General features: G+C 37.8%; 1 protein-coding gene across 1 annotated transcript; it reads right to left on the bottom strand.

The window, feature by feature from the left end:
* Positions 1–62: 62 nt before the first annotated feature.
* Smp_136530 (putative ankyrin repeat-containing) lies at positions 63–20,821 on the bottom strand (the record flags this gene model as incomplete). The annotated part of the gene is made up of 6 exons (XM_018790181.1): positions 63–118; positions 9,808–10,370; positions 11,876–12,210; positions 13,652–13,883; positions 15,259–15,725; positions 20,816–20,821. 6 exons carry the CDS (start codon positions 20,819–20,821, stop codon positions 63–65), a joined length of 1,659 nt encoding a protein of 552 aa, XP_018655550.1.
* Positions 20,822–25,762: the final 4,941 nt, after the last annotated feature.

Raw genomic sequence — 25,762 nt, 5'->3', positions numbered from 1 at the left:
GATGTTAATGTCTAACTTCAACCAACCAATCATATAATTGATTATGCAGAGAAAACTTTCAATCATCGAATTTTGGCCATATTCTTTTTTATATGATAGTTTAATAATGCTTTCACCTCTATGTGAATCAAAAAAGGTCTAAGGGGATGAGTTAGAACCTGATTGGTGACCATTTGAAAGTTTTAATTAAAAGAAAACCCCTTCACAATGTTAGTAATCATCTTCAATAAGAGAAAATGGTAGTGGTATTAGTAGCAGTACGTCAAATGGCATAATGATAATATATATAACTGACTATGGTATTGAATAATAGTTGAGTGTTAGAACTGTTTCTTTCATCTCAACCAATCATATCCCTTTATCGTACACGATTTTTTAACCGCCTGAATGTCAGTGAAATTAGGATTTATGTAGTCTTTATTCTATTCAACTGAAGAAATCTACTAACCATTCAACATACATCGTGGAGTAGTGGCTTAGTGACCAACGGACTCAACTTCTAACCATTGGGTTGCAAGTTTGAGTCCCAGCCTACCTAATTTGCTTTCCGCAGACGAGTAGGATCATTAGCTCACACATGTTCAAAGTGTGACTCAAAGACGAGTATATGACTCTGTAAATGGTAAATGAATGACTTTGTCATCCTCACTAAACTTCCATAATTTCCTAACGTTCATATACTTAGGAAGTTGAATATAAGCTTACCATTTCATGGCCTACTATCTTATACTGATTGTAATTAATGGTGTGGCTAGCCGAGAAATTCCAAAACATGCTAAACATCTCATCTTAAACCCTCTGTTTACAAGTGTATTTAATCCTGACGTGTGAAATACTAAGAAAATAGCCATTTTCGAGAAATAAACCATAAACTTGACAGTCATAACAACCCCCGCTCATTAGCCAGTGTGACAGTCCATATCCCAACAGAATGTGAATAGGATACACCACTCAACGAGGATGTATAAGTTTTTAAACTGAGTTACGATATTTCATAGTTATTTAAATGTAGATTAGTGCAGAGTGATTCAAGTTTGTGATCTTAAGAAGTTAGAGAGAACGCTAGCAACAACTGTTAGCTCACTAACTTTCGTTTTTAATCACATTATTATTTTCGATAGTTGGATTGACCTTTAGAAATTAGGATTATTTCATGCGATTGATCTGTCTCATACATTTTTGGGGGGAAGACAGGTAACTGTCTACAAATAGATATACTCCTGATCGTAGCTATATATATTGACAAACTAATCGAGCTTCACCGAGTGGAACACTCCATTGAGGCTGTCATCTAAAGCACATCGATTGGAGAGCAGTAAAATCAAAATTGGCAGATCAAACATGCGAAGTCGAAGTCGTACTGCAACCGTAATAACAGTAAAGTGTTTTTCCTGGATAACCAGCACCTGGAGCAAAGTTATCTTCTGACAGTGGGAGAGGTTAGAAAAGGCAGTTTCTGAAAACCGAATACCCCAAGTAGTCTTAAGGATTTCCGGTGTTGACATTAAAGGCATGCCAATGGATTCAAATTATCTAATTGATAAAATAATGTCTTTATTTTTCGTTCTAAAAATAAAACTATTACGTAATTTGAGAATGGAGACGAAACAAATTTTGAATATTTCTCCAGTATTATTGAATGTTTGTAAAAAAGAACATTGACTGTGTTATTAGGTTTACTTAACAACTGCGCCTGTAGCTCTTCTACGACTACTTACTGACGGTCGCTCACCAGCATTCTCTAGCCAACTCTGTCCTGAGCAATTCTTGCCTGTTGCTACTCTGTCTTTTCGTGTCTGCTTCCGATTCCAGACGCAGCGTACGCTTTAGTCTTCCACTTTTCCGTCTCCCTTCATGATCCCAAGTTAGTGCTTGACTCGTAATACAGTTTAATGATTTCTTCAGTGTATGTCCTATCCAACCTCAGAGTCTTTTGCTAATTTCCTCTTCAGCTGGAAGCTCGTTTGTTCTCTCTCACAATAGGTTGTTGCTGATGGTATCCGGTCAATAGACATTGAGTATTTTGTGTAGACAATTGTTTAGAAATACTTGTACCTATTTGAAGATGGTTGTGGTAGTTCCCGGAGTTTTAGCTACATACAGTAGAATTGTCTTGACGTTCATATTGAAGATTCTCACTTTGAAGTTAGTTGACAGTTGTTTTAAGTTCCATATGTTCTTCAATTGTAGGAATACTATCCTTGTTTTGCCAATCCTCTCCTTTACGTCTGCATCCGACCCTTCTTGTTCATCGATGATGCTGTCCAGTTACGTGAAAGATTTCATCTCTTCCAGAGCTTCTCCATCAAGTGCGATTGGGATGGTTTTCTGTGTTGTATTTGAGGATCTTGTGTATGTTGAGGCCTACTGATGTAAAGGCTTATTTTACATTGGTTTTTTTCATCTACATTTGTTGGTGTGTATGAGATAGAAAGGACAGGTCATTTCTGAAGTCCAAATTGTCTAGTTGCATCTAACCTGTCCATTCTATTATGTGGTTCTCGTCAGATGTCGAGGTCTCCATAATCCAATCAACCATAAGAAGAAAGAGAAAGCAGTTACCATACGACAATTTCGAACAACTCTAAGACACTGGGAAAATTAATAACCGGTCAGAGAGAATTATAGTCTAATCCTTGCATACAAAATAATATTCCACTTACCAGAAATTACATACGTACAAAGCTATGATTAAAGGTTTCCATAGATTTATTCAACAGTTAATCATTACAATCAGTCAGCTACAACGTACGACCAGGCACATATATGTATCGGTCCAAATTGCCATACCTCATTAGCACAACAAGATGAACACCGCATTCATAGTAGTTAATTTAGCGGTGGTAATATATAAAAGATAGGTTGTATATAAGGATATAGTATGGGAAGGGAGAAAGTTATACTGCTACCTTGATGTGGTGGTCGGGCTTGCCTTTTGTGATGAACCAATTGAGCTATACTGACTGGAACAATCGTTCCTCAAGGTCCTACCATGCCAGACAGGTCGGTTGAAGAACGGTAAGACTAAAAGCAGCAATCCCAAGGTCCGAAGCCGAAGTCGTACTGCTGACTGTACAGAGGTGCGACGGCAGTAAGGTGTTTCCTTCAGACAACGAGCATAACAGCGATGCTGCCTTCCCACAAGGAGGGTTGGGGTTGGAAAGGGTTGACCCTAAAAATGCACACCTCGCCTTATCCCATAGATGTCCATCTCCGGTGGTAAGATCCCAACAAGTACGGAGCTAACACAAAAATTACCCACAAAAAGGTCGTGTGTGACTGACCTCAAGCAGTTGTCCCTTGAGCACTGCGCTCACGCTCTCAGGTCATTAAGACCACTTCTAATCCAATTTTCTTTTCGGGTCCATCAAGAAATACCCTTCCACGGTGTGGACAACCGGGAAGTAATAACTGCCCTCATACCTCTAACAGTACTCAAGACCACTGTTAATCATTACAACTAAAAACTAAAAACAAGGTATAAGTTTATGTACGGGCGCCTGTGGAACAAAACATCATTTTCTAGTTTATGAAAGTTAGCACTACCACAAAATTGGTCAAAATGTAATAGATGGAGAACAAATTCCTATAAAATGAATCTTATTCCAAGAAAAAAAACTAACACACAAACATGCATGATTGTATATGCATACTTACATATAAGAAGTAAATCACAATGTGAAACTATTTTTTTAACGAAAGGCTTTATTTGGTATTTTTTTAAATAAAAACTACAATCAGTTGGAAATATTGTTTGTTGTGGTGGTGGTGGTGATGGATCTTCGTACAGAAATTATAAACAGTAACTCAGGTATATATATATATATATATATACATATATATATATATATATATATATATATATATATATATATATAACTTATAACCAGAAGCCAAGGAATACATGAAACAGAATAAAACATTACAATCAGTTTATACAAATGAATGATACATAACTACCGGGAAAAAAACTGTAAGGAACGAACAAAAAGAAGAATCTTTCTAAATAAATGAAAATATATATATATAACTTGGTTCATTTATCAAGTGTAGCAACAACGTAAGTGAAGATACAATTAGACAATGGATAGATAGATAGATAGATAGATAGTGTTGATAGATAGATAGATAGATAGTGTGGATACATAGATAAATAGATAGATAGATAGTGTGGATAGATAGGTAGATAGATAGGTAGATAGTGTTGATAGATAGATAGATAGATTAGATAGATAGACAGTGTGGATAGATAGATAGTGTAGATAGATAGATCGATAGTGTGGATAGACAGATACACACACACACACACACGAAATACTTGATATAGCAGTCAATGATATTACCACCCAACAATAACGTCCAAAATCCAAAAGAACTAAAGATGATATTGAATACAATGCAAACAATTGTGCCGTAAACATTCAATTTTACAATCAACATTCCTTATACTGATCTGTTCAACACATTTTTTTCTTCTCAATAAACGAATATAAATACAACCAATTGATAAAAATTTACCCCCCGAAAAAAGAACAAAAACAAAAAAAGAACATTAAAAACCAAGTAAAACTATCATAAACAATAAACTAAGAGAAGAATTTTCTTTTTCCTCTCTTTTTTTCCCACGAAATTCAAAAAGGGTATCATTTGTAATATTGACAAATAGTTACTAACCGTTAGAATATGATGAAAGTGTTAAAAACAAACTATCATTGAGCAGTCAATAAAAGAAACAAACAAACAAACAAAAAAAGAAGAAAAAAAAGAAAAACATTTTATATTATATACAACACTGATAATAATGAAAATGACATCCACCCTTTTTCTTTTTTCTCTTTTTTTTTAAAAAAAAAAACTTATATTGACCAATCTAGTAACTTTTTATCTACATCATTATTATCACTATGATGATGATTATGGTATATTGAAGATTGAATATTTAATTGTTCCATTTGATGTATTTGTCTCCAATCAACTGGTTTATTTGAATTCATAATAAAACCAGGTAAACCAATTAAATCAAGCAGATTACGCCATATACCATGATCATATGGACGATTATATTTTATAGATGATATAGAACTATTACTACTACTATTAGTAGTAGTACTAGTAGTAGTATTGTTGTTGTTGTTTGTATTAAATTCAACATATCTATCCATATTAATACGTTCATTTGTAGTTGCATTTAACCATACCATTTGATAAAATTGTGAACAAAATAATAATGTTGTCCAAAATGAATAAAATGCACCATTAATAAAACAAAATGTAATCCATGGATTACATAATAGATATGACCATATAGTTGTAAGTAGATCTATGATAAATATAAAATAAGTAAAATAATGAAAAATGTAATATCATTAAAAGGAAGTATATTTATAAAATATCATATAATCAACTTTCGAAATACATCTTATTTATTACTTTATCATTTGAACACATAAATATTGGTACAAGGGGCACTATATACTGCCCAGGTGCCCGAACTGAAGCAGGTGGTTTTCTTAGGGGACCACACTTCGAGCCCTTGACCTAAAGGTCTGATCCACAAGGCAGTGGAGAATCGTGAGGAGATGCAGTCTCATGGTAGCCGGTGACCAACGATTGATTCATACACCATTTGTTCTCTCAGGATACTGGGGACCATGTGCACCATTGGTTTGGAATCAGGGTTTTCCAACTTCCCTAGGTGGACTCGCCATGTCCACCAACCCGGTTATAGCTCTGAACATTCAGTTTTCGTCCTCTCAATTTCGTAAACAACACCACTGTCTTGAGAAGGTAGTGAGTAAGACTTCGCTGTCAGTGGCTGTATACGTGTGGTCATGTGAGAGCATTTCGAGAGGGGGCGGGCCCTTCCCATTCTCGGACGTACCAGGGCATTCGGGGACTAGTAGACGAAGCATAGTATTAATGATCAACTACTCTTTATAACAAAAATCATAAAGCTCAATAAACACATGTATAGGTTTAAACTCAATTGGTATTGTTTATTTGAATTTTCCCATTGATCTTTAGCAGTGTAATTGATCAGTCTGTTATTGGCATATGCGCATACTGTGTATATGGCCTTGATATCGCCTTAATTCACAAGTATTATAAGTAAAGATGGATAATGGCTAGCAGTGAAATCTAGAATGCGCGTTTCTTCAACTGCAGTCCTAAATATCAACGGGAAAATCCAAGTAATCAATACCGAGTGAATTTAAATTTCACCCCATTGCACAGGCAAGTGGCTATCAGGACTCAGTAGTTAAGTGGAGAGCGCGATGGTGTTTGAAGCGAACGCTACTAGATTCGAGTCCCAGAGTGAACATCAACTCTGAGATGCAGATAGATCCAGCTGACGAGTCCCAAATAGGACGCGCATCCTGGATTCCACTGCCAGCCACTATCCATCTTTACATATATAGGTTTGTTTATAAACAATGAAGAAGTTATGGATAGGAGGAAAACCATGACACGGTATCAATCAATTAGATCACTGGCTGAAGAACTACTAAGGCATGGGGCGAATCACAGACTAATTGGTTTGGATCTGAAAGCTAATTGTGACCAATGGTTGGAAACACTAGTTGACATGGCTCAAAATAGGTCAGTGACGTGGCTAAATTCATTCGTCATCTCAAAAGTCTTGAATTTCAATACTGTCTAATACACTTGAATAAAGAAAGAACAAATATCGTAGCAGGATAACATGAATTCATTTTGTGGATTCTCCTTAGCTGCTTACAACATAAAACCCTAGTATTAATGATGAAGACGAAGTAAGTGCACATACTTCACATAGGAAACGTTTAGAATAACTTGAGTTAATACGTGGAGATAGAATAATACTAAGGGGCAATAATACAGAAGAACTAACATTATTTAAACATTCGCTTATTTATAGGCTAAACATACGAATATTCTAGAACAGCATGGAAGCAGGATTCTTCTTGAAGTCAAAAACAGATTAATGTAATATTCAAAAATGATATTTAGAAATATGTACTAGTTAAGTAAAGCTCAGAAGTAAGAACTAAGATATTAGAAATTAGAATTGAGGTCATAGAAAATCTTACGTAATAGTCTCATGAAAACGAGGTCATCAGGGAAGAAAAAGACTGATAACTGTTATATATATGCAGTTTAAATCTTTTTACTGCAAGTTTCAACAAAACACAATAAATTTGAGTTTCTCTATTTATCGATTATTTTAAAAAAAACTTCGAAGCATCAACATCATATCCACTTTCGAGCAAATAACGAGGAATCGCATTTTGGCAAACCTTCTGTAAGTTTAGTCTCAACTTTTGTGGAATATATTCGGAGATGTACGCGCCATAGCATAAACATTGAAAAAAAAACAAAGGGTTAATACTCACTATGTTTAGAAACTATATCTGAGGTGGCCAAACAACAGAACATGGGGCCGCATATCGCTATTTGGAAATACATGTAAAGACTGTCAGAAGACAACTTGAGAAACTCTAAAGCGAATGAGACTTTATAATAAAATCTTAATAAAGGTCTTCGTTGAACATATTGAGTAATGCTTTAAGTAGGTCATCATTCACTGGACGGCATTCTGCTTATTGAAATTAACACACTAATACGAAATGAGGCAATTAAAGCTAGACCATCATGGAAAACCTGGAAGCACTGGACGGCCGTTTCGTCCTATTATGGGACTCCTCAGCAGTGCGCATCCACTATCCCGCTCAGTGGTCTATCGGTTAAGGGCTCTGGTTCGAGACTGGTAGGTCCTGGGTTCGAATCTCGTGAATGCGAGATCGTGGATGTGCACTGATGAGGAGTCCCATAATAAGACGAAACGGCCGTCCAGTCCTTCCAGGTTTTCCATGGTGGTCTAGCTTCAATTGACGCACGCTTTCAACTATGAAAATACTGAAATCTCCACAAAACCCCTTCTGATAATACGAAGTGGTTAATTTCGTAAATTTAACCTTATTTTGCATAAATTACACTCTGTTGTATTGTGTTGTAGTGTGACATCCTTGTCAGCCTATATTTGAGTCAAAAATGAGTCTGAGTATTTCACCCAATGTCTTTTATACTTTTTTATTACTAAAAGTAGTAAGTATAATAGCCATATGATGATCTCAGTTATAGTAAAGTATTAATAATCATATAGATTAAACATAAAATACTCATGGTTGACCGTTTTTATTTAGGGCGAAACTACTATATTCAGCAATAACCATACACACACACACACATACACACAAAAGATCCAACATAAGGTAGTATTATTATTAACGGAGGGAATTTCTAAACAAGCAACAGAAAAATTGTTGGATGTCCCATTTATAAACTGGAATTTAGTATTTGAGTAAACTAGCTATACGCTTGAAATTCAACCAGCGATGAAGATACAGCTATTAAAACAAAAGCTGAAATAGTATAAGTAGTAGTATCAGTGATGATAAAGAAGATTAAACATCGAAAATATGATTAGCGAAGAGAGAATAAACTTGAGAAATAGGAAGTATAAAATAAGTTTGAAATTCAAGATCTAAGAGAAGATAAAGAGAGAATGCACCTGCACAATTGAGAACGATTCTGAACCACTATCGGTTTGTTATCCTTACCTATTACTGTGCGTTTAACCTCAGAATTGCTAACTTAATGATTCCAAAATATACAGGCAATGCTTCGAAGACACCTATGTCGAATGCTAGGGGTGGTGGTCAATAAGCACAACTACTGTGATTTTTATCACTAATTTACGTAGTGATGCAGACCAGTGCTGAAGCAACGTTCTGCTTTCGGATAGAGTGAAACTCACCCCAAACATATTCATATTGTTGCTAAAGGTGGTCAGAAGACTATACATTTTTACCAGCGTATCTACTAAACAGAACCATTTCCTCTGCATATTTGAATTCAGTAGGTGAATCTCCTGATAGATCAACCTCTGCAAAGTCACACGATGAGAGGATCATCTATGAAGAGATGTATATGACAAAGTTAAATAAAAAATGAGAAAAGCCGACGATCTTGAAGAACACCACTTATCTGTTCCGATAACAGTTCGCCGTAAGCTCTGACATGATCATCAGTTTTTGAGTAGAGAGCATGTACAAAGTTAATGTATTTCATTGGCCCCCAAATGCCCTGGTACGGCCGAGAGTGGGGAGAGTCCGCTCTCCCTCTCCAAATGCTCTCACATGGCCAGCGAATATATAGCCTCTGTCAGGGAAGTCCTACTCACTGCCTTCTTGTGGCATTACTGTTGTTTACGAAATTGAGAGGACGAAAAGCGAATGTCCGGAGCTTTAACCGGGTTGGTGGACAAGGCGAGTCCACCTATGGGATTTGGAAAACCCTGATTCCAAACCAATGGTGCACATGGACTCCAGTATCCTGAGGGAACAAATGGCGTACGAATCAATCGTTGATCACCGGCTACCATGGGAATGCATCTCCTCACGATGCTCCACTGCCTTGTGGATCAGATCTTTCGATCAAAGGTTCCGGGTGTGGGCTTCTAAGAAAACCACCTGCTTCAGTTTGGGCACCTGGGCAGTATCATAGCCCTCACACAAATCGAATGAGATTTGTATGGCGCATATGTATCTGATGCTTCCTTGTACACCTCCAATAATTGATCAAGGTAATCCCATGAACTTCAATCATTTAGTTTCTACCTATCCACAAGACTCAGATCGACAGTAAATAACTTCATAGATTGATATCATGCATAGTTCAACAATCCTTCGCTTTCTTATTTCGGAGGGGACATCATGAATCGATATTATGTATATATACACATAAAAACTTTATAAATAAACATACCAGTTTTCCCAGATGTTAATGATGTATTCGATAAACAACTAAATTCATTTTGCCAATAAACAATACTACCCAACATAAATAGATTGCATGAAACACTAGTTGATAATAAATATATAATAAAATAAAAATGATTATTCATTCCAACACAATTATATATCCATGGACAATGATGATCGAATCGTGCTACACAACGATCACATGTTGAACAATGTTTTGATCTTAATGGTTTACGTATAAAACAAGTTGTACAAAAACGTTGTAATGGATTGATGGATAATATTGATGATGATGATGATGATGATGATGATTCTTGATTGTTATTATTAGCTAATGTTAAATCATTTGTATGAGTTAAGACTTCATCAAGTAATTGTGCAATAGTTTCTTGTTGACATTCTTTTTTAATTATATCATCTACATAACCAGGATTTTTTGTATAACATAAAATAAATGTTGTCCATAGCATAGTAATAAAGAATAGAAACCAAAAATGTAATATCCAATAATTTGGTGTATGTAATGTAATATGAAACAAATATGTTATAGTTAGTAACAATGTTGTACTTGTTGCTAAACTGAATAACATTACAGCCTTATTTGATTTTTAAAAAAAAAAGAAAAGAAAATGAAAATAAACACATACTATAATATATACATACAGAAACTGTTAATATATTAAGCAAAGATGGATAGTGGCTAGCAGTGGTGGAATCCAGTTTGACGCGCGTTTCGTCCTATTCAGGAGTCGTCAGATGGATGTGCCTGCACCTCAGAGTTGATGTTCACTCTGAGACTCGAATCCAGTACCTTTCACTTCAAACGCCATCGCGTTATCCACTCGGCCATTGAGTCCTGATAGCCACTTTGAAGAGAAAGGTACTGGGTTCGAGTCCAAAAGTGAACATCAACTCTGAGATGCAGGTACATCCAGCTGATGAGTCTCAAATAGGACGAAACGCGCGTCAAACTGGATTCTACTGCTAGCTACTATCCATCATTGCTTATCATGCTTGTGAATTAAGGCTATATCGAGGCAATACGCACAGTATTCACATATGCCAATTAGAGACTGACCAGTTGCAGTCCTAACACATCAATGGGAAGATTCAAACAAACAATACTAAATGAACGTTAATATATTATATGTAACAAAGAGTTAATTTTAGACATTCAAGAAAACATTGACAAAATGAATTGTGAATCATTTACATGGTCAAAATTCGTAAACCCAACATTGGGTAACATTGTTTTGTGTGCGCAAGCTAGTGATACGACCCAGTCAGTCAAACCAGAGTAGATAAAGTGGTAGGTGAAGCTAGAAACTGGCCATAAAAGATCGGATCTACAACGCGTCGGTAAGAGCAGTTTTGCTTTATGCTTGTGAAACCTGGCCTCTCCGAGTTGAGGATGTTAGACGACTCTCTGTGTTCGATCATCGTTGTCTCCGAAGGATTGCTGACATCCAGTGGCAACACCATGTAAATAACGCTGAGAATCACATCACATAAACTGCATTTTCTAAGCATCACGTGTATTAAGTTTGCACCAAAAAATATTTCTAGATTATGACTTAATCGTCAATGTGGAAGAATATATTTGTAAAGTCTCAGCGATTGGATTTATAGTGAATCCAACGTTTCGTCCGGCGATATAATACAACTCTAGTCAACAGTGATGTGAGCTACAGTGTATTCACGAATAACCTTTCACATAACAAGTGAAATGATAACACAAATTAATGCGTGCACAAACTTGTGTACTAAAGTTAACGATTAGTGTCTGACTGTCACACTCAAAATCACAGCTTGAAGCTAAATGATATCGGTGGAAATCTAATGTGGAGAAGGAGGCGTAATTCTCCTACTATCGCAGGTAAGCCGTGTTAACGAGTCCAAACCAGCACAAGCGTCAGACCCAGCACCACCATTAACCCATGGGGAAATATTTTATAGAGATATAATAAAAACACCCACAAATATATAGGACTATTGAAAGAAGACGTAATAATAAATCAAAATGTTCACGTTATCATCATCCTTTGATCTCATCTTGATAACTCACCTGTGACTTATGATCTGAGAATCGATCAATAATAAAACGTGCTATAAAGGATAATAATATTAATAAAAGAAATTTAGTGGAATATATTATCCATGATGAAATTTTTGACGATTGATTGATAAAATTTGAATGATATAATGTGGATGGTATATCCCAATTTATAAGTAGACCACAAGTAATAAGAATTAATGGTGGAAGCATAATTGTTATTCGTTGACGCCATACAGGTGAATAATGTAGCATAGATAAGCCTAAACGTGAGAAACGGTGCGACGAATTCATCATGTTCTGTACAGTGGCCATTTGTTTGACACGATCTGTTAACCATGGGACTACACGAACCTTGAAATAGTTATAGACAGATAGAGGTACGAAAATTGATAGTATAAAATGGTAACAAGTTGACCAGTTTAGCAAATAGAAACATCTTAGAGTATGATCATAAGTTACACAAATTTCGTAATACTAGAACATTGGACACAATGTTGAGATCCTGCAAAGAATAACTTAAAAACTATAACATTCATTGAGTATTCAACACTATTGAGGTTTTTAGATGAAATGGATTATTGTAGATACTGATAAGAATCCTTGGACAGATTTCTGTTCACTGTATTGTCTCTTATTAACAAAGAATGTTGGGCGGTGGATTAGTGTCTAACACATTCGATTTTAATCTATCACTTGATCGAATCTTTAGACTCTGCCTCAGAAGTTGGATCGCATCGCCAGCGTTGGTACGAAATGAACAGTCCGGAATCTGAGTACATGAATTGTCTAAACTTAGCAAGTTAGAAACATTTATTTTTCTCATTCTATATGCTTATTCGTGCTCATGATGCAGTCTTCTGTAAGTTAATTATGATACAGATTATTAAAAAGTAACATGCACTAGAGAACTTAATACATCACACCAAAAATTAAGATAATCTTTATAATTACTTAAGCAACTCTAGATATTGACTTGTCTAATAGTCATAACAAGCGTAACACTGAAAAGTCTGGGAACTTTCACAATAACACATTGAGTCGATTGAAATGAAGTCAGTTAAGAATTTCAAACTTTAACAATAACAAAACTACGCTCTGAACAAAAGTTGTTTATTCTAACTCAGTAGTCTAATTAGATGACCATTCTCTGGTGGGAAAGATTGGCCCCGTTATGAATCTTACCAATATAATCTACGAAATATTTCTCAGTGGAAAATTCCACATCAATTTACTCGCATACATCTTTACTTCCATTCAATCTCTCCACTTTTTTAGAATCTACCGAACAGAAACATTCTGGATTATCTGTTAGCCTTCAGGGCATTTGAACTGGAATGTTAAGTTTGGAAGTCGGTACAATGAAAATCCCTAGTCATTTTTAAGACACCTAGACATAATTATCAACTAAATTGAGTGAAACTGCTTCATGATAAAGTAGTCAAGCTTTACTAATCTAGGTTGACCAACTATTCGACTAACAGGTCAAAATTTTGTTGCTTCGAATTCAAATTGAAGCATTTAATTTCGTGCAGACAGAATAACTTTATGAACTGAGCTTGATGCATATCAGTCAGTCAGCACATCATGCTACTTAACAATGAATTTGAATTAAAGACGTTGAATACATAAAATTCTACTATTTGGTTTATGCTGCGCTTTCTAAACAGAACTGTTCAATCATGGCTACAAAGTCATTGTTTCAAGCTCCTACGGTTTCTCATAAAGTTCAACATCGATTACTGAGATCAAGGGATTTAAAACGATTTGTATATACTAATGAAAAAAAAGTTACCTCATACGGTGTTTTGCTTTCATCATTTAGTGCATTCCAGTCAATATCACCTTTGTCTAATTGTACAACGGCTTGAAAATTAGCAAACTGAACAGAATAATGTGCTACAGTGTTGCCATGTGAATCAGTTAATCGCAAATTCGCACCATATGAGATTAACAGACGAAATATATCAACTGATCGTACATGCATACAAGCTATCATTAATGGAGTTAGACCATTGCCATCTCGACTAAAATGTTGAAAAGTCATAATTATTACCACAATCAAAAAATACTGTATATGATTTTAAAAAACCCTCAAAAACAGGACATTTTAGGTGACTGAACACTAAATAGTTAGTTATACCATTTGTGATCAAACGTACCCAACATTTTCAGTCACTAACTGAAAGCCTTCAGAAATTATTTATTTATTTAAACACATAAATATTGGTACAAGGAAGCACCAAATAAATATGCGCCTCACAAATCTCATTTGATTTGTGTGAGGGCTATGATACTGCTCAGGTGCCCAGACTGAAGCAGTTGGTTTTCTTAGAAGCCCACACCCAGAGCCTTCGACCTAAAAATCTGATCCACAAGGCAGCGGAACATCGTAAGGAGATGCAGTCCCATGGTAGCCCGTGACCAACGATTGGTTCATACGCCATTTGTTCCATCAGGATACTGGAGAACATGTTTATCATTGGTTTGGAATCAGGGTTTCCCAACTCCCCTAGGTGGACTTTCCGTGTCCACCAACCCGGTTAATGCATCGGACATTCGCTTTTCAGAAGAGGATTTCGTGGAGATTTAGTAATTATATATAGTTGAGATCATGAGTCAATGGTAGGTCCTGTGTTCGAATCTCATGAGGCGGGATCGTGGATGCGCACTGCTGAGGAGTCCCACAATAGGACGAAACGGCCGTCCACTGCTTCCAGGTTTTCCATGGTGGTCTAGCTTCAATCGAATAATTCGCTTTTCGTCTTCTCAATTTCGTAAACAACACCCCTGCCACGAGAAGGCAGTGAGTAGGACTTCCCTGGGAGAGGCTATATACGTATGGCCGTGTGAGAGCATTTCGAGAGGGAGGGTGGCCCCTCCCCACTCTTGGCCGTACCAGAGCAGTTGGTTACCTTTATTGATATTATTATTTTCATGTAATTTCTAATAACCATACACAAAGCTTATACAAGTACTAGGTTTTAAGCCATATGTATAGTGTCATGAAAATACTATACAGATCCAAAATCTAGATAAAACTGGATCTTAACACAATACATGAACGGTTCAAAATCTGGTAGTGAAATTGTTGAAATACGGACATGCGAGTTTATTTGTATCAATTGAGACACAAAATTATCATCATGAGAATTAATCTAATATCAAATATATATTAATCATTAGACACACATAAAACTTTGCATTTAAAAGCTGGAAAAGAAACAAACCCATCAGCCTAAAGCCTTGAACAAATGTACGTTAGCTGAATTCCCCACACCAAATACGTACACGACAAGATTCATAATACTGTGTTGAAATAACTAATATGAGTCTGAGGTAATTGTATATTACAAACAAATATAATCTGGTAATCAAAAATATGCGTGCATATGTACTTACGTATCAACATTGACCCCATGAGAAAGCAAATAAACGATAATTGGAACATTTCCCATTTGTATTGCAACATGAAAACATCCTAGTCCAGTGTTATCCATAAACATTGGATCAGCGCCCCTCTGCATAAGGAAGTGTACCATACTTAAGTGTGATTGCCTAATAGCCCAGTGCAGTGGGGTTGCAGCAAGATGACCACCTGGTCTATCTATTATTGCACCTTTCGATAGAAGATAATGAGCAATGGCTAAACGGTTGTTTATCGCAGCCCAGTGTAGTAGTGAGACATCCTCATCATCTAGCTGGTTGACATCGTAACCCACCAGTTGTGGATCTGATGGTTCTACCAACTCTATAACTCGTTTTATAATTCCATACTGAACAGCTTTGACTATTCCCCATGTTGAATAGTCTGTCTCAATAACTGGTGGGTCAGAATAAGATGGATCAACTGGATAGGGCTTGACATCCTAAAAAATACGTAGATATTAGAAAGAACATCATTAGCCAAAGAAAATTTGTTTAAACAAAGTTTTTATTTCATGATTAAATATAACTTCCCCAACTTTTTTGGTGGAGCTTTGTAATCTGAGGTCAGTGGTTTGGTCGGGGAGCTTTAATCGTTCTTCTGAACAACATCAGCACAAACTTCAGGAGTCAGTGAAAAATTAAAATTAGTCCTTTTTGGAAATTATAGTTACTCGGAGCAAGTCTGTCTTGAGTAAAAACGTTAACAGGTAGATTTAAAAAGGTCCACCTTAATAGGGTACGTATATAATTTTTGCAATTCTTACTTGAAAATTTTCTTCAAGTAATAAAAGTGCATTATACTAATGGGCTAGAGGAGGAGCATTAGAATTAAGATAGCATTCCATAGGATTTCGCATGAAATTGAACGCGCGATGAAAGATAGCTTGTGTGCGATTATGAACTAATTAAATAGATACCAATGTCACTGTCTGGTTGAAAGTGAATGCTTCCACCGATTACGAATACTGAAGCAGTCTTTCTGAAACCACGTACGCCGTTCAAGCTGGCTTCCTTCAACGTTCGCACACTAATGCAGATCGGACAACAGATGGGGCTGGCTATGTCTTTAGAAAGTCTTAATGTTGATGTTTGCTGTCTATCCGAGACCCGTATTCAAGACTCTAGTGAAGTACTACAAATTCGTTCTCCATCTGTCGCTTCGAAAAGCGTGTTTCACGTGCGCTTATCCGGGGACCCTGTGGCATCTTCGTCTGGTCTTGCTGGCGTTGGTGTCGCACTAAGCGCTAGGGTTGAGGCAGCACTAATCGATTGGATCCCCATTAACAGTCGGTTATGTGCTGTTAGATTAGAAAGTTCCATCAAAGTGAGAAGAAACCGGCGTGAGAAACGGTGTCTTTTCGTCATCTCCGCCTATGCCCCGACAGATTGCAGCCCGGATGCAATCAAGGATGAGTTTTACCACCAGTTAACAGTTCCTCTCCAGAAAGCGCGTTCGACAGATATTGTAGTATTAGCCGGAGACTTGAATGCACAGGTCGGGCGTCTAGGCACAGAAGAGAATCGTTTAGGTGGCCGATGGGGACTTGTTGGTCGCAGGACAGATAACGGGGACCGTTTGCTGCAACTGTGCACAGACCACAACCTGTTTCTGGCTAGCACTAACTTCCGGCACAGTCATCGCCAGTGTGCCACCTGGCGTCCTCCCTCTGCATCCCAAGCCTGGACTCAGATTGATCACATCGCGATCAGCTACCGCTGGCGTGGTTGTGTACAAGACTGCCGCTCCTTTTGGAGTACCTATCTGGAGTCTGATCATGCCCTGGTCTGCGCCAATCTCACCTTACTTTTCAGTGGCCGAAGGATTGACCACCATCAACGGATCGATGTTAGTAAACTGGCTGCAACTTCTGTTGCAAGTAAGTGTCGAGCGGAGCTAGCCTCTAGGCTAGCTACCATCCCACCGAAAAGTATAGATGAGCATTAGTTGCATCTTCACGACGCCATGAAAATGGCGAGTAAAGCCGCTTGCGGCTTCGCGAAACGTCCCGCTTACAAGCACTGGGTTTCTTCTGGCTCCTTACAACTGATGGAAGCCCGTCGGTCTACTCCGGGTGACCGTGAGTTTGACCACAAACGAAGGCTGTTACGTAATGAAATCGGGCAAAGCTTGCGTAAGGACCGAGAAGCCTGGTGGTCGGAGCGTGCTAATGAGATGGAAGCAGCAGCTGCATCTGGTAACTGCCGGAAGCTCTTCCAACTCATCCGAGCCACTGGCAGCAAGAAGTCTGGTGTGAGTGAAACAATCTACGAGGATGACGGGATGCCAATCACTAACATCTCTCGACGTCTTGGACGATGGGCGGAATTTTTCGAAGGGCAGTTCAACTGGCCTGCTGCTCCGGCAACATCAACCAGTTTGTCCTGCCCCCCATGGCCGGTGACGACTGATCCACCAAACGAGGCGGAAGTCCGCAAGGAACTCCAACTCTTGAGATGCTACAAATCACCGGGCCCAGATGACTTACCTCCAGCTCTTTTTAAAGATGGTGGTGACTTTCTGACTAAGGAACTGATGGTGTTGTTTGCAAAGGTTTTGGAGCAGGAAAGTGTTCCAACATCATGGAATGAGTCGATAGTCGTCCCTATCTTTAAAAAGGGTTCACGTTGTTCCTGTAACAACTATCGGGGGATAAGTCTACTTCCGATTGCGTCCAAACTATTGGCTTCTGTCATTCTTCGTAGGTTGTTTAAAACCCGAGAACGATTGACTCGCGAGGAGCAGGCTGGTTTTCGTTCTGGTCGAGGGTGCATTGATCACATCTTCACCCTCCGCCAAATGTTAGAACACCGTCATACTTATCGCAGGCCAACAATCGTAGTGTTTCTTGATATCAGGGCTGCCTTCGATTCGTTGGACAGGACTGCTCTCTGGGATTGTCTATTGAAGAAGGGTGTGCCTGAGAAGTTCATTAACATCTTAAATGCCCTGTACACGAACACCTCAGGCAGAGTGAGGGCATACAACCACCTTTCTCCTTTGTTCCATTCGAGCAGTGGGGTTAGGCAGGGTTGCCCAATCTCATCATTCCTCTTCAACTTTGCCATCGACGACATCCTGGAAACAGCTCTGATGGATGTAAGTAATGGTGGTGTGGATATGTTGCCTGGAGAACGACTTCTCGACCTCGAGTATGCGGATGATATTGTCTTACTGTGCGATAATGCCCAAGGCATGCAATCCGCACTTAATCAGTTGGCAATCAGTGTCCGCAGGTACGGCATGTGCTTTGCACCCTCCAAGTGCAAAGTACTCCTACAAGACTGGCAGGATTCTCATCCTGCACTCACCCTGGATGGTGAGCAGAGTGAAGTAGTTGAGAAGTTCGTGTATCTAGGTAGCTATATAAGTGCTGGTGGTGGCGTGAGTGATGAGATTGATGCACGTATAATGAAAGCCAGAGCGGCTTATGCCAATCTGGGCCATCTTTGGCGCCTTCGTGATGTTAGTCTGGCTGTAAAAGGTCGGATCTACAACGCGTCGGTGAGAGCAGTTTTGCTCTTTGCTTGTGAAACCTGGCCTCTCCAAGTTGAGGATGTTAGACGTCTCTCTGTGTTCGATCATCGTTGTCTCCGAAGGATTGCTGACATCCAGTGGCAACACCATGTTAGTAATGCAGAGGTTCGGCATCGTGTGTTCGGGCGCAGAGACGATAATTCAATCGGTGTCACCATCTTGAAACACCGACTTCGGTGGCTTGGACATGTTTTACGAATGTCGTCCCAGAGACTTCCACGCCGTGCATTATTTGCCGACTCTGGGACTGGTTGGAAAAAGCGGAGAGGAGGTCAGTGTATGACATGGTGTCGTGGCATGAAAGAAAGCTGCAAAGGGCTAGCTTCTGTTGGTCCTTCACGACTCCCTGGTTGGGGTCCGAGAGATGGTGCAACACAGTGGCTAGAGACGTTATCGGATATGGCTCAAAATAGAAGCCAGTGGCGAACCTGCTGTAACCTTCTTTTACTTTCTACATAAAGAGTGGTTCTAACTTTCTTAACTGAAAGAGTCTTCTGGTTGTACATTTCAGTCCGCCTTATCTTGTCATCCCTTCTCTTCCTACTTTCATCATTTTGTGTGGCGCATATGTATCTGGTGCCCTTTTGTACCAATATATGTGTTTAAATAAATAATAAATAAATGTTTGAACCCTACAATATTTAAAATTGATAAAAATATCTATTGTTCGACTAAATGGTATCACATTGTGCTTAAGCCAAACAACAAGAAATACCTGCTCATGATACAGATTGTGTTAGAGTATTTGATATGATTAAACGGGCAAGACTATGATTTGTCGATGAACCAATAAAATTAAAGACAGCAGGTTTTGGATTTCGTTGCGAAATTCATCCATCTATATGTTTAAATGGCATTCCGGCATTATAGCTTACCTCAGTTCGCGATGAAAAAAACCCTTTACTTAATTCCCAACCATAAATTCCAGGTCTGAGTGCCAATCCTGGTTCCTCGTATTAACTTATAACCATCTTTTGACCCCAGTAAAGTAAATATTCTCAAAGCCACTTAAGCGTCACTCAAAGGTCACTCGCAAGTTATAGTCTCACCATTAAATCCGCAGTCTGGGGCGATTGTGCAATAAGGTAATAATTTCCCATTCTGTTGCAATCCTAAATTACATAACTAACTTTTCGAAGTTTATAAACAAGTGTTAAAGTTTTGGTGAGTAATAGCTGGTATTAGTTTGTAACAAAAAAACCTACAGGGATAAAACCCTAACTCACAGCACGAGCCTGATCTCTAATACATGTAATCAACCTTTTTATTTAACCTTAACGAATCGTTCAGCGCTTAAAAGCTGACATATACCTTATTTTCTTGCTTCACCCAGCACCGATAATCTTCGACGCCAGGGAAGAAAGGTTCAAAAACTGAGAACCAATAAACTTATAGAGGGGTTCGGTTTTTCTCATTGAGCAACGACTGGGACGCCTTACCCAAACAACTGGTATCAGAGCCATCATTTAACGTTACCAAGGAGAAGCTGGACCTTCATTGTAAAACAAGCTGCAAGGATTAACGCAGATTGATCACCCCATCATCTTTACTACTAAAGACTAATTACTAATGAATTGTTTCGAAATAACCATTCGCCGAGATGCTATAGCTCTTCATTGATATTTTTACTTGAACACTTATTTCTGATTAGCTATTAAGTCATTTAAAGTAGTCAGCTTGATATATTGATACCATTCATACATCTGCATCCAGACACAAGTTATTAACCGGAGAAACCATAAATGAACTACTACAAAGCTCTCTGAGACTACACTTTTGACCTCAACGTCGAATTCGATCCAAAACAAGCGAACGTATAAAGCGACAAATTTAAAACCTGAAGTTGTATAAGTGACAGTATATTATGAGTACTCAGAAAACAAAACACAACGACAGAAACAAACCAGTATCAAAGCATAAGGGCAGTTTTCAAAACTTAAATGACTATTTTTGAGATAGACTGGCAACAAAAAAGCAGACTACTTTTCATACAACCTTCATCTCCAGTTACGCCCTACTTTGAAAAATCGGCATGTTGAATTCCATCTAATATCCAATGTTTTCCGGAGTGGACCAGAAAATTGTTCGTTATGACATGATCTTTTCAGAAAAAATCAGTGTTATCAAAAAGTCGACCAACTACAAAAAGTATTTCATATTCCGTTTGGCCATTGTAGCAGCTCACATACAAGTTTGTTTTTATCTAATTTGATTAAGCCTTTTTGTTAACAATAACAACCTATATATACTATCGTACCTTTGTTATGTACACTTGAGCATTGTTTGCTGCCAACGCATATATTCATTTTGCTAGCCCTACTATTAATCGCTTAATTGGTTCGATGATTCATCCACTTCACTATGTATATATGTACATCTTAATCCTGTTCACTGACTCACTGACTCGATCACTCGCTCGCTCATTCAACTCGCACGCTCACTCGCTTGCTTTACGGCACTACTTTTTCATGCATGCTTAACACGCCTGTAATTTGAGATATCTGTGCGTGGTCCAATAACAAAAGCAATCAACACTTCGTACTCGCCTTCTGATTTATATACCATTGTGGTGCTATCGAGTACGATACCCCATACACTGTCTACTGGCAAAACAATTAAAAACACAAATTTGAATAGTTTGAAAGTTTGTTTTCATTCCTTATATCACTATGCACATGAAGTGAGTAAAAAGCAATGCATTTCTTTCATTAATTCTCATAATTTGTGCAGTTATTATTATTGACGGTTAAATATTTTTTAGGCTGCAAACCGAACATGACATTTAAGCTTGTTTCTTGCTATACCTGAAAGTTTTGGGCGTACGTGATATTTGATTAGTTTCACACCATTGTGTGACTTCTTTACACTCAATGATGGGGTTTTTCTATGTGACATTGTGTTTATTTCTTGTTTTCGTTCATTACGGAAAATAGGTTTCTTTCCAACATAGTTATAATAATTGTTACAACAGTTTATGTAACAGTAATAGTGGTACTAGTAATGGTAGTTTAGCGGTTAATAAATCCCCAAATTAATAGCTCTGTGGATGTTGGTTATTGGATGCTGACCACATTAGCTTTAATGGACGTACCTAGCTGAAGGAGGTCATGCATCCGCATCAGATCATGAGTGAGAACGGCGTGTTCAACTTCTTCTGCAATCACTAGACAGTTTAGACCAGTCACTCCTCTATGTATTGATAATCTATCAAATATATCCTCCAACCTTCTCGCTTCTGACTTTTGATTTCACTGGATGGGCACGATTCAATTATAGTTGTTAGTAGTAAAGTGTTGTCAAACTACAATGCCTGTGAAATCATCATTGGTGAGCCTAAAGTGATCTGATACACCAACCTATAACTGTGAGTCTGTTTTTGTCTTTAGAATTTCATAAATCATTGCTTTATTTTAACTTCTACATATTGTGATATTTTTCCCCTTCATTCTCATACTTATTTTTTATTAAGACAGAACGGACACCCAAATAACTTAGGTTAAAGACTGTGTCCCCACCTTCGTTTCAACTAATACCCTTCTGGACAGACAACATCGAAGCCTGGTTCTGCTATGTAGAAGCCAACTTCTACGACTACGGCATGACTGAACCACGCGCACAGTTCCTCGCGGTTGTAAAGACACTAAAGCGCGAATTCAACAGGTACGTCACACTTAGTATATTTACTAGTGATGTTTCGGAACCTTGCAAAACTCTAAAACGGTCCAATCTGAAACGCAGAGATCTAACCGATCTACAAAGGTTAGTCCAGCTCCTTAATGATATCGACCTGCGACATGGTTCTGCGACAGATATGCTGCTGAGAATGAGAGAGGTTATCGGTCAAAAAACTTTCGACGATGGCTTATTCAGACAACTTTTCTTGTCTAAATTTCCTCAACAGGTCCAAACAGTACTTGTTCCATTCCAAAACAATGCCATAGATGGCTGGGTGCATCTACTGACCGCATCCTGAAAATCACGAAGGCCTCTAATGCCGAGGTTTTTCAGTCAAAGAAAAACCTCAGACGACCCAGAATGACATTACAGAATTATGTCGTACTGTGAGAGCATTTTTGTGGAGTGTTTTGCAACTTGGTGGCATCGTCCACACTGTTTTGGCAGTTCCCATCGAGGTGAAGTGTGTACCGACCTATTATCGGTCGCGTATAAACGTCGCTGCAAACCAGATTCACTCACCTGGTTGTGTAGAGAATGTTGTCTAACCAAAGCGGTTCTCGTACATCTCTGTCAATGTGATGATATTGATAGATTTCAGCAAGGCATTAGTTAAGGCGTCTGACTTTTAGCTTATGGACAGGTTCTAGCTCGAGCTGGAGCACAAGTCTTGGAATAACATGTACCATACGAGATTGTATAATAAACCTCCTCTGTGACCAGAAACAGAGGTTGAAAACTATCGAACATCTACGTGAATTCTAATTCACAATATGAGTAGTCGGATGATAGTGGTTTTCGATTAAAATGACCGATCAGTTCATGGCAGACACGTGTAACAAGTGAAGGTTAATGAAGTGGTTTGAATTTTAGTTCTGATCATTCCTTAACCAATGTTAATTGTGTAGATAATTGTGAGCTCCAGACAGGCAGTTGCAATTCGGACTCCGAAGATTCCCTCGATAATGATGACTCTGTAGATAAATGCTGATTTCAGATAAGAGAAGAAAGCGAGAATAAGAATGTTGATCAATTGAGAGGACCTGACAATTGCAATGAACTAAGAGTATATTATAGACATGTGGACAGACAAACAGTCTGTGACAGGTATGGTTATCGGACAATACAGCTACTGTGCAGTTAAATGTTTTGTGTTATCCTATAATCTGTCGTAATGATCCAATACAGTTTGATTGTGACTACTTGAAATTCGACTTGTGGAAGTTCTAGGCTATTTGAGATTGTTGGTAATTCGTTAGACCATTTTAAGTCCACAAGCAATCATTTTGGTAATGTGAATGAAAGTGAAATATTTCTTGAATTCCAGTCGAAATGACTAAAGTTTGATGAACATTTATCCGTGTCACATACAAATTTGTTCGTTTAGCAGAAGGCATGACTTAGTTTTAGTGTGGATTTGGAATTGCACCTGTTCTTACTTGACTAATCGAAATCCAGTTTCTAATACTGATGCAGTAGCGTGTTGACTGTATTGTGTGCTAGTGAGAAAAAGGCACTTTCTCTTGGTTTTAATTCTTCTGTCCCTACAACGCAAATGTCTGAATTGAAGATAAATGGCGGATTAGAAAATCTCTATGATCAACTATGTACGCTAACCCTTATGTCTTTATATAATCAAAGCCGGTATAAAGCCAAATCGGTTGATATAGCGCACCAATTTCTTCATCGTGGACCAAATCAGAGAAGAGTATTAAATATTCCGCATTTTAAATCCCTGAAAGAAGTACGAAGAAACCCTGATATCGTCTTGTTGAAACCCGATAAAAGATCAGGCGTGATTATCATAAGCAAATGTGAATATAAAAATAGGATGTTATCCATCCGCAGTGATGACATTAAATTTATGCCTGATGCCGAATTTGGAGGTATTAGAAAACTAGAGGGAATAATAAATTCAAACTTAGTAAACTGTTACACATGAATTATTGGTAGAGTAGAATTTATTTTCCTTACACTTATTGGTCTTGAGTATCCTCATTTACATGGATTACCTAAAATTCACAAAGCAAACATTCGTTTACGCCCAATTTTATCACTGTGTCGATCACTTATATATGACCTCACCAAATTACTGGATCCTATCGGAACACGTTTATGTAAGTATTCTGTGAAGGATTCTTTTGAATTGGTCGATCATTTAGGTGATATTAATATCGAGGGAAAGAAAGTGTGTTCTTTTGATCATGGGTACCAAAAGACTATTCAATATATCTAGAATAGGGTCAACTTTTGTATTTTTCTATTTTTCCGGATGAATGAACTGGCTCGTTTTTTTTGAAACCGTTGGTCGTAGTGTTAGATTGTGTCGTTTTCATACGTTCTGCCAGATGCCTGGAATCATCGTTCCTCTTTTTTTTGGTATGATAAGAAATTTATGAGTAGCAAGTTCACTGAATAAAACATTGGAAGTAGAAATGGTGAAAAGTCAAGGCCAGTGGCCCAACATAGCCTAAAAATCAAAATCTATTTGCGAAGCAAGAGTGCATATATCTTGAGGATTAGCGAAGGTGTCAAAAACAATGGGGGATAATGACTGGAATATAGTAGTACAGATGTGTTATGTATGTCATATGTGTGGAGGCAAAATAAGACATAGCGGTGCACTCTGAGTAAATTTCGACATATGTATTACACGGAAAGTTAGCCTTATATAGCAAAGTAATTGAAAACTGTAAATAATCAGTTTCGAGCAATCAAAGTGGGTACGGTATGTGGTACATATATAAACTGAAAGCTCGCATCACTTAAAATTGTGTGGTGCAGAAATAAGTAGTTCAAAAGATTATTTATTATTATTAGGATGCTCTATGATCGTATATATGAAACAGCTTTTGGGATATAAATACTGATTTTAAAAAACCATGACAGACTCACCGGATTGAAGAGATAATTACGGAAAAAAGGATCTATGGTATCCAAATACAAATCAAAGGATGTTATATAAAATAGTGTGTATGGTGCTTTATTATACACGATTATGTATTGTTTTGATGTAAGGCAGAGGTCTGAATAGATCATGTAAATAGATAAAGTATGTGAGTTATAGCATCCAAACACAATATAAGCATTGGTATGCATATATGGAATGCAATTCTTCGTCATATGTGACTATACACGGTTTAAAAATGTTAGAGCATGGTTCCATAGGATAGCCAAGATGAATTTGTAAATATATGAAAATGATCATAGAGCAGAATACTATGAAATGATTTTGGACCTACTATATTCTCTCGTTTTTTTCCCTCT

The sequence above is a fragment of the Schistosoma mansoni genome, chromosome W (assembly GCF_000237925.1).
Source record: "Schistosoma mansoni strain Puerto Rico chromosome W, complete genome".
NCBI classification, from domain to species: Eukaryota; Metazoa; Platyhelminthes; class Trematoda; order Strigeidida; family Schistosomatidae; genus Schistosoma; species Schistosoma mansoni.
Note: the sequence above shows the minus strand (reverse complement) of the source record. Positions and strands in the feature narration are given on the sequence as shown.